At 42.4% G+C, this 14,336-nt stretch overlaps 1 protein-coding gene across 1 annotated transcript in view; it reads left to right on the top strand.

The window, feature by feature from the left end:
- Positions 1–14,336, top strand: part of DNMBP (dynamin binding protein) — a 95,649-nt gene that overhangs the window by 18,447 nt on the left and 62,866 nt on the right. The window contains exons 2-5 of the mRNA XM_008144174.3: positions 1,123–1,190; positions 8,067–8,168; positions 10,509–10,663; positions 11,820–11,942. Of these exons, the coding sequence (XP_008142396.2) occupies positions 10,519–10,663; positions 11,820–11,942 (268 nt within the window). The 5' untranslated portion in view covers positions 1,123–1,190; positions 8,067–8,168; positions 10,509–10,518. The remainder of the gene's footprint in view (positions 1–1,122; positions 1,191–8,066; positions 8,169–10,508; positions 10,664–11,819; positions 11,943–14,336) is intronic.

The raw sequence follows: 14,336 nt of genomic DNA, 5'->3' as shown, positions 1-14,336 counted from the left end.
ATCTCCTGCTGGTGTTACCCATTGGCTGAACCCAGCTGGAAGCCAGAGGCAAGGGCGCCTGGATGCAGTTCTTTTAGGTCAGCCTCATGGAGCACAGAGCAGGGTGAAGGGTGGAGGACAGACCTGGGAGGGGATGTGCAAGACAGCACATGCTTATCATCCAGTCCTCAGTCTGTCCCAGGTTCAGATCTTTTCTCAAAAGGCTGAACTGGAAATTACTTATGTTGTTTGATATCAGTATCAATCAAAGTAAATATTTATAGTTTGTGATCTCAGAAGATTTTTTTAGTAAAGCATTTCCAGACTTGTAGATATGCTGCTTATTAAAATTACTGAAGTTTCCCAGGCCTTCTTTCACACTCTCTCACATTTTATGACATGCATTTTTAAAAATCTTTTTATTGTGGTAAATGTATATAGCATAGAATTTCCCATTTTCCCATTTTAAGGGTACATTTCTGTGGCATTAAGTACACTCACATTGTTGTGCAGCTATCACCACCATCCATCTTTTTTTTTTTTTAAATATATCTTTATTGATTTCAGAGAGGAAGGGAGAAGGGAGAGAGAGAGAATCATGATTGGCTGCCTCCTGCATGTCGCCCCCTGGGGATCAAGCCCCCAACCCGGGCATGTGCCCCTGACCAGAATCAAACCCAGGACCCTTCCGTCCGCAGGTTGACGCTCTATCCACTGAGCCAAACCAGCTAGGCACCACCATCCATCTTAAGAACTTTTTCATCTTCTCAAACTGAAACCTATTTTTCCCTCCCACATCCCCTGGTAACCACCATTCTACTTTTTGTTTCTGTGAGCTTGACTACTCTTGATATCTCATGTTAGTGAAGATATACAGTATTTGTCTTTTTGTGACTTAGCATAATGTCCTCAGAGTTCATTCATATCGAAGCATGAATCAGATTGTCCTTCCTTTTAAAGGCTGAATAATATTCCATTGTATGCACACACCACATCTTGTGTATAATATTCCATTGTATGTATGCACCACATCTTGTTTATCCATTAATCTGTCAAAGGTTGCATGATACACGTTTTTAAATGTTATTTTATTTATGCATATGAATGCATTCACTCTCATGGTATTACCTTTTACATGTCCAGCCCGATGTTTCACAAACCAACAGGATGATGTAAGAAAGAGCACGGCGGTAGGAGCTGACACATGCAAGGTGAGGTGGGCTAGAGCAGGCGAGGTGGGCATCATTCGGAGGAAGTAAAGAGTGGGGAGTATTTAAATGTGTGGAAAGACAGGAGAACCCACCGTGGATAAAAGAAACAGCATAAAAACAAAGGAACACGTTCTGGACAGAAAGTGCTTTATGGGAGTAGAGAGTATTTTGCTTGGATAGGCCTGAACTGAGAGGACTACTTATGAATGAGTGGGGTGAGATAGTTACATATTTTTGAAGTTTTACCTAAAAAAAAAGTACACTGTGCTAGACTGTAGGAATCCCTTTCCACGTCCCGCGTGGTCCAGGGTTCCAGTTCAGGGTTCGAGTTCTGGAGAAGGGCCGCACACAAATGAATGGAGACTTGAAGAAATTCAATTTGGCGAAATGGGGGGCCAGGCGGTAGTCCACCTCTAGTGGGAGAACTCACGACTGCTCTGGCTCTGCCATCCCTTTTATTGAGGCTTTGGGGAAAAACATCTTAGGCAAGATAAACAGAAATATACATGTAGCCCTTAGGCAGGAAATAACAGAAACTTACATGGGAAAAACAAAGGTGGAGGCTGCTTCAGCTAACAATATGTCAACTAAAGGGGTGAGTGGTTAGAGCAATTAAGGTTGTTGACCAGCCTTCCTGGCTTCCTGTCAACATCTCTCTTTTTGTGAAACTGATTTGTTTCCGGCATCTCCCCCGTTTTCTTTTCTAAACATATAAGAACAAAAAATGAGACAAGCAACAATGGCTATGCTGAGAGTCAAATGAAATCAGTCTGCAGTAAGTTTCTTTCTGGGCCAACAGTTTTTGAATCCCAGTTTCAATGTCCAACAGTTTTTTGAGAACATGTCAGCAATGGTATCTGGATGGTGGACAAATGGTGGTAATGCAGGTCCGACCTCTGGTTTGGTCCTGGGCAACCTGCAGTGACGCACAGCTGCTGACTGCTAGCATGGCAAGGTTTCATCAGTGTCTTCCATCTCTGGACTGCTTCTCTTCTGTCTTTATGGCTGGAGCATTCCTGTCAATTCCTCTCGGTTGCAGGAATCCACATGGTCTTGGAGTTGTTTTCTGAAAATATACAAACATATTCTCGACCAAAGGTTAATAAAGGAATCTTTTCTATAAATTTTACTTGGGATCCTTTTTATTTGAGCCCAAATGATTTTCCTTTTATTCTGACACCATGTGTGTTTTTTCATAGGTGTCCTGCTCTTTCTAAGAAAAAAAAATTTTTTTCTGGATATTTTTCCTTACATAGTATTTTTCCACTATCCCCCCTTTTTTGATATAAATGACTGTTTTAGGTTCATTGCATGTTAAGCAATTTTACCATGTAATGAACTTCCAATAGAAATTTTAGTTAATACTTTAGAAACAGCTTTTGGTCCAGTATAATTTTTACTGGATTTAGATATAGGGCTGCTGCTGTCAGCCAAGTCTCTGTTGCCTGGGTCTCAATCTGAGCTGGACAAGTCTTTGTCGGCCACCTGGGTCCCGATCTGAGCTGGACATGGGAAGCGCGAAGCAGCCATGGGGCAGGAGACCTCCCTCAAAAGGGGCGAGTGTTCAAGCCCCTGCAATGTTGGGGGGGTGAGGTTCTGTGCCCCACCTCTGTTGACCCCCAAGTTCTCTCCTGATGGCCCCTCTGCGACTGTGCCTGTCTTAGGTTGTTCCTCCCTTGAGGAATCTTACCCGTCTTTGACTAACCAGCCATCCTCCGGGGCCAAGCAGGGTGATGTGAGGTTCAGTTTTGTCTCCTTGGTAGCCTATGCCCCTATGGCCTCCATGCCCAGCACCTGCCTTGGGATCCCCTCACCTGCTGGCGGGGCCCTGGCATTGATCACATATCTTGGGGAACCCAGGTTTCTTCTCCAGGGAGGGCCCAGCTCACGCCATTGTGCGAGAGACAGATCCATGGTACCAGCCACCACGAGGCTTCAACCTCAGCAGGAACAGAAAACTCAGGCAACAGCTGTGGGCAATTGGATGGTGAGAAGAGGTCCCTCTTGGCAAAAAGAGCAAGAAGGGCCAATGTAGAATGCTCCAGTGCCTTCCCAGGGGGCCTTCCACACAGTGGATGGAATTAAATCCTTTCATGTGCTTTTAAATTGCTGCCAAACATTCAAAGAACTAGTTTGTAAGTTTGTTTGGTATATGCTGTTATAAAATATCAAAAACTATAGTGACATTGTAGAAAAAATATCATGTAAGGATTTTCTTTGCTCTAGGCCATGGCAATTCAATTTTAAACTGGAAGAAATATTTAGTTACTTCATTTTGTCCTTTTTGGGGCCAAAAACCTTCATAACATTTAAAGTATATTTATTAATTTTTATTTGGTAAGGCTTTCCATGCAATTTCAAGTATATTAGATCTGTTTTAAAAAGATTTCCTTTAAGAAGAGAGAATAAATTTCTTGTATTACTCTGGGCCCTTGGAGCTTTCCAAGAATCATCTCTGTTAAGACCTTGAAATTTTAACATGGTAAAAAAAAAACCATCAAATATATATATATATCCATATATGATTTAAAGATTATAATATTTTTATAATTATCTTAATATATCAAATTTAAACTTTTTAGAGCTGGACAAATATATTTAGCATTTTGTCATTTCAAAATACCTAAACCTTTAACTTTATTATTTATATAATTAAGCAAACTTCCAAAAAAAATCTTTTGCTGCCACAGGAGTTTGGAAGAAGTTTGTAGCCATTCAAATGTAAATTACCACATTCCTTAGCATACTGGGAGAGTGGGCTTCCTTATTGGATCTCCACGTGTCTCCCTTCCTTCACCACATCCTGCTTACTTCAGGGGAAGCATCAGCAACAGATCTGGCGGAATTTCTTTTTCATGCTTAAAAGATAAAGACAGATCTTAAATTTTTTCTTTCTTTTTCGCTTTCCAAAGTAATAACTAACACCCAGTTTGGCCAAGACTTGCATCTCTCTGCGAATTCTTTTATAATTTTTAAATGAAACCTTAAGTAATCTCATTGCAGGAAAGCAGATAGCCTTGTCCTCTCCTGCCATCTTTGAATTTTTCCGCACCAGAGGCGGCTTCAGCACTGGAGTCCCACTTCCCATTACAGACTTCAGACTCCAAATATCAATCAAGATTCCAATTTGAACAAGAAACCACATTCTTTAAGCATTCAAACCAAAATTCTAATAATAAAGTTTACTTTATATTTATAACCTAATTCTTCCCCATTAGCCTGGCTGAAAAAGAAGTTCCCACCCTACTTACAGTTCTCGACTCTGCAGCTGGCCGTGGGCTTTTGTGTGCGGTGAACTTCCCTCACCTTTTTCTGGTGAATTTTCCACACCTTTCCTCGGTGTACTTTTTCCTTCCTTCGCTCTTAGGCGAAAAATACCTTCTCCTCCAGAAGTCCCTCGGTAGGCGCCAGAATGTAGGAATCCCTTTCCACGTCCCGCGTGGTCCAGGGTTCCAGTTCAGGGTTCGGGTTCTGGAGAAGGGCCGCACACAAATGAATGGAGACTTGAAGAAATTCAATTTGGCGAAATGGGGGGCCAGGCGGTAGTCCACCTCTAGTGGGAGAACTCACGACTGCTCTGGCTCTGCCATCCCTTTTATTGAGGCTTTGGGGAAAAACATCTTAGGCAAGATAAACAGAAATATACATGTAGCCCTTAGGCAGGAAATAACAGAAACTTACATGGGAAAAACAAAGGTGGAGGCTGCTTCAGCTAACAATATGTCAACTAAAGGGGTGAGTGGTTAGAGCAATTAAGGTTGTTGACCAGCCTTCCTGGCTTCCTGTCAACATCTCTCTTTTTGTGAAACTGATTTGTTTCCGGCACTAGACAAGTTTAGAAAAGCTGGATTAAAAAGGGTTCTTGGCACGATTGTCTCAGTCTTTCATATACTGGCATGTTTTATGTCCCTCCAAGACAGACTATGCTTGATAGCCTTCCTCAAGTCAGTCTCTCTCTCTGTCTCTCTAAATTAAGCCTGAGAATCTCTTTTTAAGATTAGAGGTCAATGGTCAGGTTACCTGCAGGGTTTTATTTTTTCTTGTAGATTTGGGGTTGATACTTTGGGATAGGAGTCCAGTTGCTCAGGACAAAAGAGAAGTGCCTAAATGCTCTTGTCAGCCACCAGCAGGATTAGAGAATAAACATTTAAAGAATTCCGGGTTAAATGTCATCAGATGATTAGCTTATCCAGTAGAACCAAATTTTTAGCCTGCATGGGAATTTGACTCCATTAGCTTGATAAACATTTGTTGACTGTGTGAAAATAGGAAGACCTTGTAAATTCCTAAGCAACTGAGTAAAAATCGACAGTTTAAAAGATTAACTGGTTCACTGACAGATTAATGGGGAGAAAAGAATTATGTCTTTGGCCAAGAAGAGAGGAAAATGGTACTTCCAAAAAAACCTCTATAAACAAATAATAAGCTCCAGTTAAGATAAATATGCTGACATACTGGGGGAAATATCTGTGGTTTATTTTTAAATGCATCAAAAATAAAATAAAAAGCATTTTAAATGCATCAAAAATAAAATGGATTGATAAATGGATAAAGTGATAGATGATAAGTGATCAAGCGACCACAGTAAGATATTGGTAGAATCTAGGAGGTGGATATAAACATTTTTTTAACTTCACTATTCGAAACTTCTATATACAGTATATAAAGAGCCAGGGTCTGTAACGACCAAGGCTTGACCAAACACCGGAAGTCAGTGCTGGGTTGCTGTGGTGACCCAGCACTGACTGGAGCCGGAGCTGGTGCAGCGACCCAGCACTGACCGCGAGGGGGCTGTAGATCAGGTCGAGAGAGAGAGGCCTGCAGAGAGGCAGGATCTGATCCCCAGCCTCCGTAGCAGCTGTTGATCATTGGCTGCCTCTCTCTTTCTCTCCCGGCTTCGCCAGCAGCCATGCCTTCCCGGCCTCCTTGGGGACTGCTGATCAGCCCCGCCTCTTTGATCAGGCCCACAGATAGGTCTGGAGACACTGACTGGCATAGAAACCGACCAATCAGAACCAAATCTGGGTGAAGTGCCAGGAGCCAATGGCTGCCTAGGAGGCAGAGCTTTTGACGCTGACTGGCATGGAAACCGGCCAATCAGAACCAAATCTGGGTGAAGTGCAAGTTGCCAATGGCTGCCTAGGAGGTGGAGCTTTTGATGCTGACTGGCATAGAAACCTACCAATCAGAACCTAATCTGGGTGAAGTGCTAGGAGTCAATGGCTGCCTAGGAGGCAGAGCTTTTTTTTTTTTTTTTTAATATATATTTTATTGATATTTTACAGAGAGGAAGGAAGAGGGAGAGAGAGTTAGAAACATCAATGAGAGAGAAACATAGATCAGCTGCCTCCTGCACACCTCCTACTGGGGATGTGCCCACAACCAAGGTACATGCCTTTGACCGGAATCGAACCTGGGACCTTTCAGTCCACAGGCTGATGCTCTATCCACTGAGCTAAACCGGTTAGGTGGAGGCGGAGCTTTTGACACTGACTGGCATAGAAACTGGCCAATCAGAACCAAATCTGGGTGAAGTGCGAGTTGCCTAGGAGGTGGAGCTTTTGATGCTGACTGGCATAGAAACCGACCAATCAGAACCTAATCTGGATGAAGTGTGAGGAGCCAATGGCTGCCTAGGAGGCAGAGCTTTTACGCTGACTGGCATAGAAACCGACCAATCAGAACCTAATTTGGGTGAACTGCGAAGGCAGAACCTAAGGTGGGGGCTAAGGAGGGGTTTTAAGGGCAACAGCTATTTGGTGTAAGGTGTAAGAAAGCAGTTCAATTTTTTCATGACCAGTTTGATAGTATAGTGCATATGGCTGGCTATCAGTCCAGATATAGGAATTATGTGTTTTTGTCTGCCAAGAGCATCTCCTCCTGCTGAAAAAGGCTTTTCCCCCCATTTAAGCAATCCTATCCTATATAATCTATCTATACTACTAAAAGGGTAATATGCTAATTAGACCGGGTCGACCGGCCATCTTCTGGACGTCTGACTTCCTTCCAGACAAAGCCATGGTGGTGGGGGACGAGGCAGAGGCAATTAGGGGCGATCAGGCTGGCAGGGGAGGGCAGTTGGGGGTGAGATCAGGCCAGCAGGGGAGTGCAGTTAGGGGCAATGAGGCAGGCAGAGGACAGTTAGGGGTGATGAGGCAGGCAGAGGGATTGGGCCTAAACTGGCAGTCGGACATCCCCCAAGGGGTCCCCGATTGGAGAGGGTGCAGGCTGGGCTGAGGGGAAACCCCCCCACCATGCACGAATTTCATGCACCGGGCCCCTCTTTTCATAATAAAATGTCAGAGAACCAAAGAGGAAAATGGAAGTCTAAAAGATTTTGAAGGAAGGATCATTGAGATTTAAGAGAAGCAATGTTTATAGTAAAAAGAACATGGGCATTGGAGTCAAGCAGGCCTGAGGTCTGGTTCTGGCTTAGCTATTCTCTAGAGAGTTAAGTATATTGCTTAGTGGTGGCACTGGTATTTGAACCCATGCACCCTGGCTCTAGTGCTTTGGTCTCTCTCTATTTGCAGTGCTGCAAGCTCCTTGTCAGTGTCTGGCACGTGATAGAGTCTCAAATGATAGCTGTTGCCATTCATTAGTGTACTGTCTGTGGGCTGCAGAGGATGAAGTGAAGTCTAAGATTTGAATGTTTGATCTGGAAGGTTTATATGCAAACTGGGAGGTAAAACTATTTGTGAAGAAGAGATGGTTTAGTGTTAGATAAGTGGAAGTAGAGGTTTTTATATGAGCAGTCTCACGTATTTTCCTAAAGTTCAGTAAGTCATTTGCTCATCAAATATTTGAGAGTGTTGTTTGTGCCGAGTACTGCTCTAGACCAGTGAACAAAACCGACAAAAATCTCTTTCCCTATAGAGTCTTCCCATGCAACAAGGGTCTGAAGAATTAAGGAATTTTCTATCTCCAATGCGGAATGAGTGCGGAAGTGGAACTGCAGGCATTCACCAGCAGGAGAAGGTGTTGTTTTCCCAGCAGACTTCAGATGCCCCTGACACCACGCCACGAAGGCAGTCATTTCCTCTGCTTTCTCTCAAGCCCATCTGTGTCCTGATTTCCTCTGCAGTTCTTTTGCCTGCCATCTGGAATCGGTGGAACCACTTATATAAGCTATTTGTGATTGTTTTAAAACTATACGTTCAGGCTTCTAAAATGGGCCAGATAGGAAACAATGACGGTTGCTTTTCATAGCGTCTTCCATGGGCAGAGAAGACTGAGAGAGGAAATTCATGAAATAAAACAGAGGACACCGAGGCCTCCTTTCCTGTCTCATGCATGAATCCTGTAATTTAGCCAGGCTCTGACTTCAGCGCCCTTCCAGGGTGTGTATCCCTCGGCGATTGCGCACTCATTCCAATAGGGTAGGAGGTCAGTCAGTAAAAGTATTTATTGAGCCAGACCCTCCTCCTCTGCGTCTGAGTCATTTTCGGGCAGAGCAAAGACGTTCTCAGGGAGAAGCTTTAACTCTTTCAGATGACAAAGGTCGCTCCGTGTGATGGGTAGCTCTCGAAGTCATCCTCGGGGCTTATACTTAACCTTTACTTGGTATTTTAGATAATGAGGTATGTATTTAGTCAGATAGTGAGGTGGAATTTGTAGTGAGAAAATGTAGTAGAAGGAAAGTAATATCCACCTTGTCCCAATCTTGGGGAGTGGTTTTAATAATGTATAGATGGCTAAGAGGCTTGCAAAATACTATGTTCATTTTAGAAAAAAAAACAAACATATTTATGACACACCCTTCTGTGGAAATCTGACATCTGGCAGCTTTAGCTCCTTGGAAGACGGCCAGCAACTAAGAACAGGGCCTCCGAGCACATAAAAAATAACTGTTGAAAAACTCTAGCAGTAACACATGTATTTTACCACCACAGGAGAGTTCGTTAGCCTCTCATTTGGAGCTTGTTTGCTTTTTATTTATCTGGGAACTTTGAACAATGTTGGCGGTGTATGTGTGGTCCCCCTTCCCCAGGAGATTATAAACAACCGTCTAGGAAGAGGTTGGGAAAGTTGACAGAGGAGATAAACTGATAGCAGAGGGAAGGCTGACATCAAAAGACAAAGACTTAGAAGCTATACAGTACTGGTATGATGTGTTACAACACAGTATAGCAATGTAAGGTCTTCATAATGCACTTGTATCCATCAGCCAAAGAATTAAGTCATGTGCGGTGTCTTTTGAAGAAGGCAGAGCGATACATAGTGTGTCCTTTTAAACATGGTCCAAGTTTTGACATGTTGAAATGGTAAATTCTGTAGTGTTTATAAACTTGAAACAGCACACTGTCTAGAGATGCCATATCAGTGACACAGATTTGAGCTTGTAGCTGATTATGGAAAAGATGCGTAGTAATAATTGCTAACATTTACACATCACCTACTGTACCAGCCCTGTCCTAGATTTTGGAGACAGGCAGATCTGGGTTCCCGATTCGACCTCTGACTTATTGTGTGACTTTGGACCAATGACATCACCTCTTTGAGCCTGTGTCCTCACATGTGAAATTGGGAACCAATAATATATGACACCATATCCATGCAAGGATACTACACAAGGTTGGGACATAGGTGCCTTTGAACTGAAAATACATTCTGGAGCTGGTGTAGTGTACAAAGTTTTGTCTGGAGGTGCCATCTACATAGCCCGTCTTTGTTCTTTTTAATGAATTTTTACTTTTTCATGTGTTTGAAACCTCAGCCACTTGTCTGCTGCTGTTATTTACTCCATGTTACTTTTGTGTGTTTTTTTGTAGACACAGTTTTAGTAGGTAGGAGTCGAAGGCCTTCAGTCTGAATTCTGGCCCTGCTGCTATGAATTAGTTTCCTAACTTGCCAAGCCTCAGTATCCTAATTTTTAAGATGGTTATGGGAAGTAAATGAAATGCCACATGTAAAATCCCTATGTAAATAACATATTTTTAAAAAATACTCTGTAGCCTTGTACTTGAAAAATGTTAATTTCCTTATTGCCCTCTGCAGGCATATTGAAAAGTCTATATTTCCCAACTTGTATCTTTTCTATCACAGGTATAGGTCACATTTTTTTTTTTTTTTTAGTTCCAGAATGACTTTGAGAATCAAATGAAAAATGTCCAAGGAAAATGTATGAGGAAATTATTATTTTATAAGAAATAAATGAGACTACTTTGATAAATTTAAGTATAAACTTTTTATTTACTTAGCTTTGACTTTATTATAAGTATCATTATATCTTAAGCTATGTCATTCTCGAGATACCTATCTATATTACAGTGTCTTAAATATTTATGCTTCCCCATTTCTTTTGACCTTTCTGTCCAGGTTATAAAACATGGAGGCTGGATCAGTGGTTCGAGCCATCTTTGACTTCTGCCCTAGTGTATCAGAAGAACTGCCACTCTTTGTGGGGGATGTGATTGAGGTGTTGGCAGTGGTGGATGAATTTTGGCTTCTAGGAAAGAAAGAGGATGTTACAGGTAAGAGGCACCTACCTCCTGTTTTCCATGCATCTGGTTTCCTTTCTTTTGTTTTTTACAACATAAGTTACCACTTATTTCTTTCATTAATTAGCTTAGGGAAGGATGGCAGTTTGCCCCCCACACTATGCCCCTATGTTAAATCCCATTCTAACTTACATGTGTTTATGTAAATCTGGATTGGAGGATGTTATACAGTCCTTAGAACAGACCCTGTTGACACTTAGCCCACATTTGTTAGATAATCGGTTATCTCCCAGTAGAAATGATATCTCAGCTTAGACGAAATGATGAGTACTAGTTAGCAAGGCAAAGGGGATAGGCAGAGAGAATTGCTTGTTCAAAGGCCCTGGAATGAGAGAGAACACGGAGGGACTGAGAAAAGTTCAGTATGGCATGAAGTGTGAATGGTGGAGGAGGGGGATAGTGCTTGGGAGATGAGCAGAAGTTAGATCATGGAGGACAGACTATGCCTTGGTAAGGAGTCACAGAAATGAGAAACCATTACTGTGCTTTAAGATATTTATCAGAATTTTAGAAAGCTCTCAGCTGCCAATTGAAAGATGGTAGGAAGGGGCAAAACCAGAGGCAGGGAGGCGGGATGGGAGGTTGGTGCAGTAATCTAGGTGAGAGATGCTGATGGCTTGGACCAGCGTGGGGGGTCTGGAGGTAAGTGGACAGGTACCGGAGACAGTTAGAAGGTGGAATCAATTAAACCTGATGCTTTCCAATTGACAGGCTCTGTCTCTCGTCTACCTCTACCTATTAAAACCTACCCATCTTTAGACTCAAATGCTATCTTTTTCATAAAATTTTTCATATTCTTCCTGACCCATTCTCTCCCTTCTCTGAAATCTCATAGTAATTTGTGTACCTGTATTGTGACACTGGATTTTAGAATTGAATTTTGTTTATGTCTGAACTAGATTTTGTCTGAATTAGATTTTCAGATCTTTGATGGCCAAGACTGTCTTATTCCTTTCCCCCTCTGCAATGCACTTTGCATAAGTGACACCCAATAAATATTCATTGGCTGGAAATGCATTTTCTCACTGAGTTTTTAATTGGGCCCTATTAATGGGCTCAGAAAAACAATTTTTGTCCTGGTACATAGGCATAAAAAATTTTTTTTCAAAATATTTGCTTTTATTTTCAGGACAGTTCCCCAGTAGTTTTGTGGAAATTGTGACCATTCCCAGCCTGAAAGAAGGAGAGAGGCTGTTTGTCTGTATCTGTGAATTTACATCCCAAGAATTGAACAGCCTTTCCCTCTACCGAGGTAAGTTGACCAAGAGTAGACTGTTTAAAATTAGATCAGGGGAGCCCTGGCGGGTTTGGCTCAGTGGATAGAGCATCGGCCTGCAGACTGAGGGGTCCCAGGTTCAATTCCGGCCAAGGGCACATGCCCGGGTTGCGGGCTCGATCCCCAGTGGGGGGCATGCAGGAGGCAGCTGATCAATGGTTCTCTCTCATCATTGATGTTTCTGTCTCTCTCTCCCTCTCCCTTCCTCTCTGAAATCAATAAAGAAATATATTTTTAAAAATAATTAGGTCAGTGGAGTTGGTCCATTTTGACAAATAGATCTTTTTTGGACTTTTTATAAGTGGCTAACTTCTGGAAGGTCTCCAGCAATACTAAGACGGTGCTGACAATGCCAATGCCTTCTGTTTTAGCAGCATTTTATAATTTCCACAGTATTTTCTCACAACTTCATTCTCATTTGATCCTCAACACAGACCTGGGAGGTAGCAAAGTGGGTATTATGAACTGCATTTAATAAATGGTGAAAATGAGATTCAAACAATGTTACCTGCAGATGAGAAGTTTTAGCCTCAGAATGTGAAGTCCTTTCAGTGGATTACAAGTCCAGCATTGTTTTTCCACTGCCCCATGCTATGGCCACACTTGACTACATATATCTTTTTTTTCTCATAAAAACCGATATGGGTTTACTAACCTCATTACTACTTATTAATGCATAATAGTAGGGCAGCAGTCGTGGTATGGAAATTAAGAGGCAGATGTAAAATAGGCCTATTTTACTACTCTCCATTCGGTAATGTTATTAAAGTTCTCATCAGAACCAGTTTGAAAGGAAGCAGTTTAAAATGGATAGTCATAGCCAGGTCTCAAATGATATTCCAAGTATTTCCCACTTTTGTACTCTAATACAGCGGTCGCCAACCTTTCGGACCTCACGGACCACCAGTGGTCCACGGACCACCGGTTGGCACTCACTGCTCTAATAGACATGTGACCTTCTAAAGATGGACTGTTAACCTTTAACCTCCAGACCTTCTAAAGATGGACTGTTAACCGTTTCAACAAGTACACCTGATGTAGCCCATGCATTTCTGCATAAGCACAGACACTTATATCAATGCAATTTTGTGATGATTCAGAAAATGCTCTCAAAATGGTAGAATTTACTGGCTATGTTATTAATATTGTTACTTGCTCTTTTGAGTATGGCTTAATTTTTTAAGCCCTGCGCATGAGAGAGAGAGAGAGAGAGAGAGAGAGAGAGAGAGAGAGAGAGAGAGAAGGTGGGGAGAGGGAGAAACCTCACAAACCTCCTTAACCCTTGGTCAGTAAGAAGAAAGGAATATTGCATTTTGATCTTAATCTCAAAACCAAATTTGAAAGTTTCTTACACTTCACTTTACACTGAGACTCTGCTTGCGTTCCGTGTACTTCCTTGCTAATGAGTGTTGGGGAGGCAGGCAGAAATAGGTCAAGATGTTATGGCAGGGAACCTTATCTGTCCCTACTCACCTCGCACTGGAGGGCTGTGACCCAAGGCAGGCCAGTCAGAGGGTGTGGAGAAAGGGCTTCCTCCATGCTCCCTGACTGGGCATGGGGAGCAAACCCCCAACCCAGGTACGTGCCCTTGACCGAGAATCAAAACCAAGACTCTGGTGCAGAGTCCAATGCTCTAACCACTGAGAAACACCAGGGCAAAGATGAGCTATTTTTATTATTCTTTTTAAAAAAATATTTTTATCGGTTTCATAGAGGAACAGAGAGATAGAAGCATCAATGATGAGAGAGAATCATTGATCAGGTGCCTTCTCCACACCTCCTACTGGGGATCGAGCCCGAAACCCACGGGCATGTGCCATGACAGGGAATCGAACCGTGACTTCCTGGTTCATAGGTTGATGCTCAACCACTGAGCCACAGTGGCCGGGCTATGTTTATTATTCTTAACCTGGGATTCCTAGAGTTCACAGAGGTGCTTTGGGGGACCTTGTTTCCCAATAATTAGGCGAAGTTTTGTGTACATGTACATTTTTCCGGGGAGATTCTAACTAGAACCCCAGAGATTCTTCCAGCAGATGTCACCCTTTCTCCTTTTCCCAAAGCTATCTTATTGTTTTGGACTGTTCCCTGTATGTGGGGTTATATTTAAACTCAGCAACAAGTCTATCTCTTAGAAGGATCAGTGCAGCCAGGGCCACTGACTATACCAAAAAATAAAGAGAGGGAAGAAAAAAAGAGAGGTTCCCCCCCCCGCCCCCCCACACACACAAATGAGAGTATTACAAAGAAAAGAGAAAAAAAAAATAGTGGGAGGTGAATATCACTAATCATTGCCCTACATAACACAATGCTTATCCCTTGCCTATAACTTTATGTTTCTAGACCACTTCCTCATCCCCCCAAAAGGAC

Source organism: Eptesicus fuscus, chromosome 17 (genome assembly GCF_027574615.1).
Source record: "Eptesicus fuscus isolate TK198812 chromosome 17, DD_ASM_mEF_20220401, whole genome shotgun sequence".
NCBI classification, from domain to species: domain Eukaryota; kingdom Metazoa; phylum Chordata; class Mammalia; order Chiroptera; family Vespertilionidae; genus Eptesicus; species Eptesicus fuscus.
Note: the sequence above shows the minus strand (reverse complement) of the source record. Positions and strands in the feature narration are given on the sequence as shown.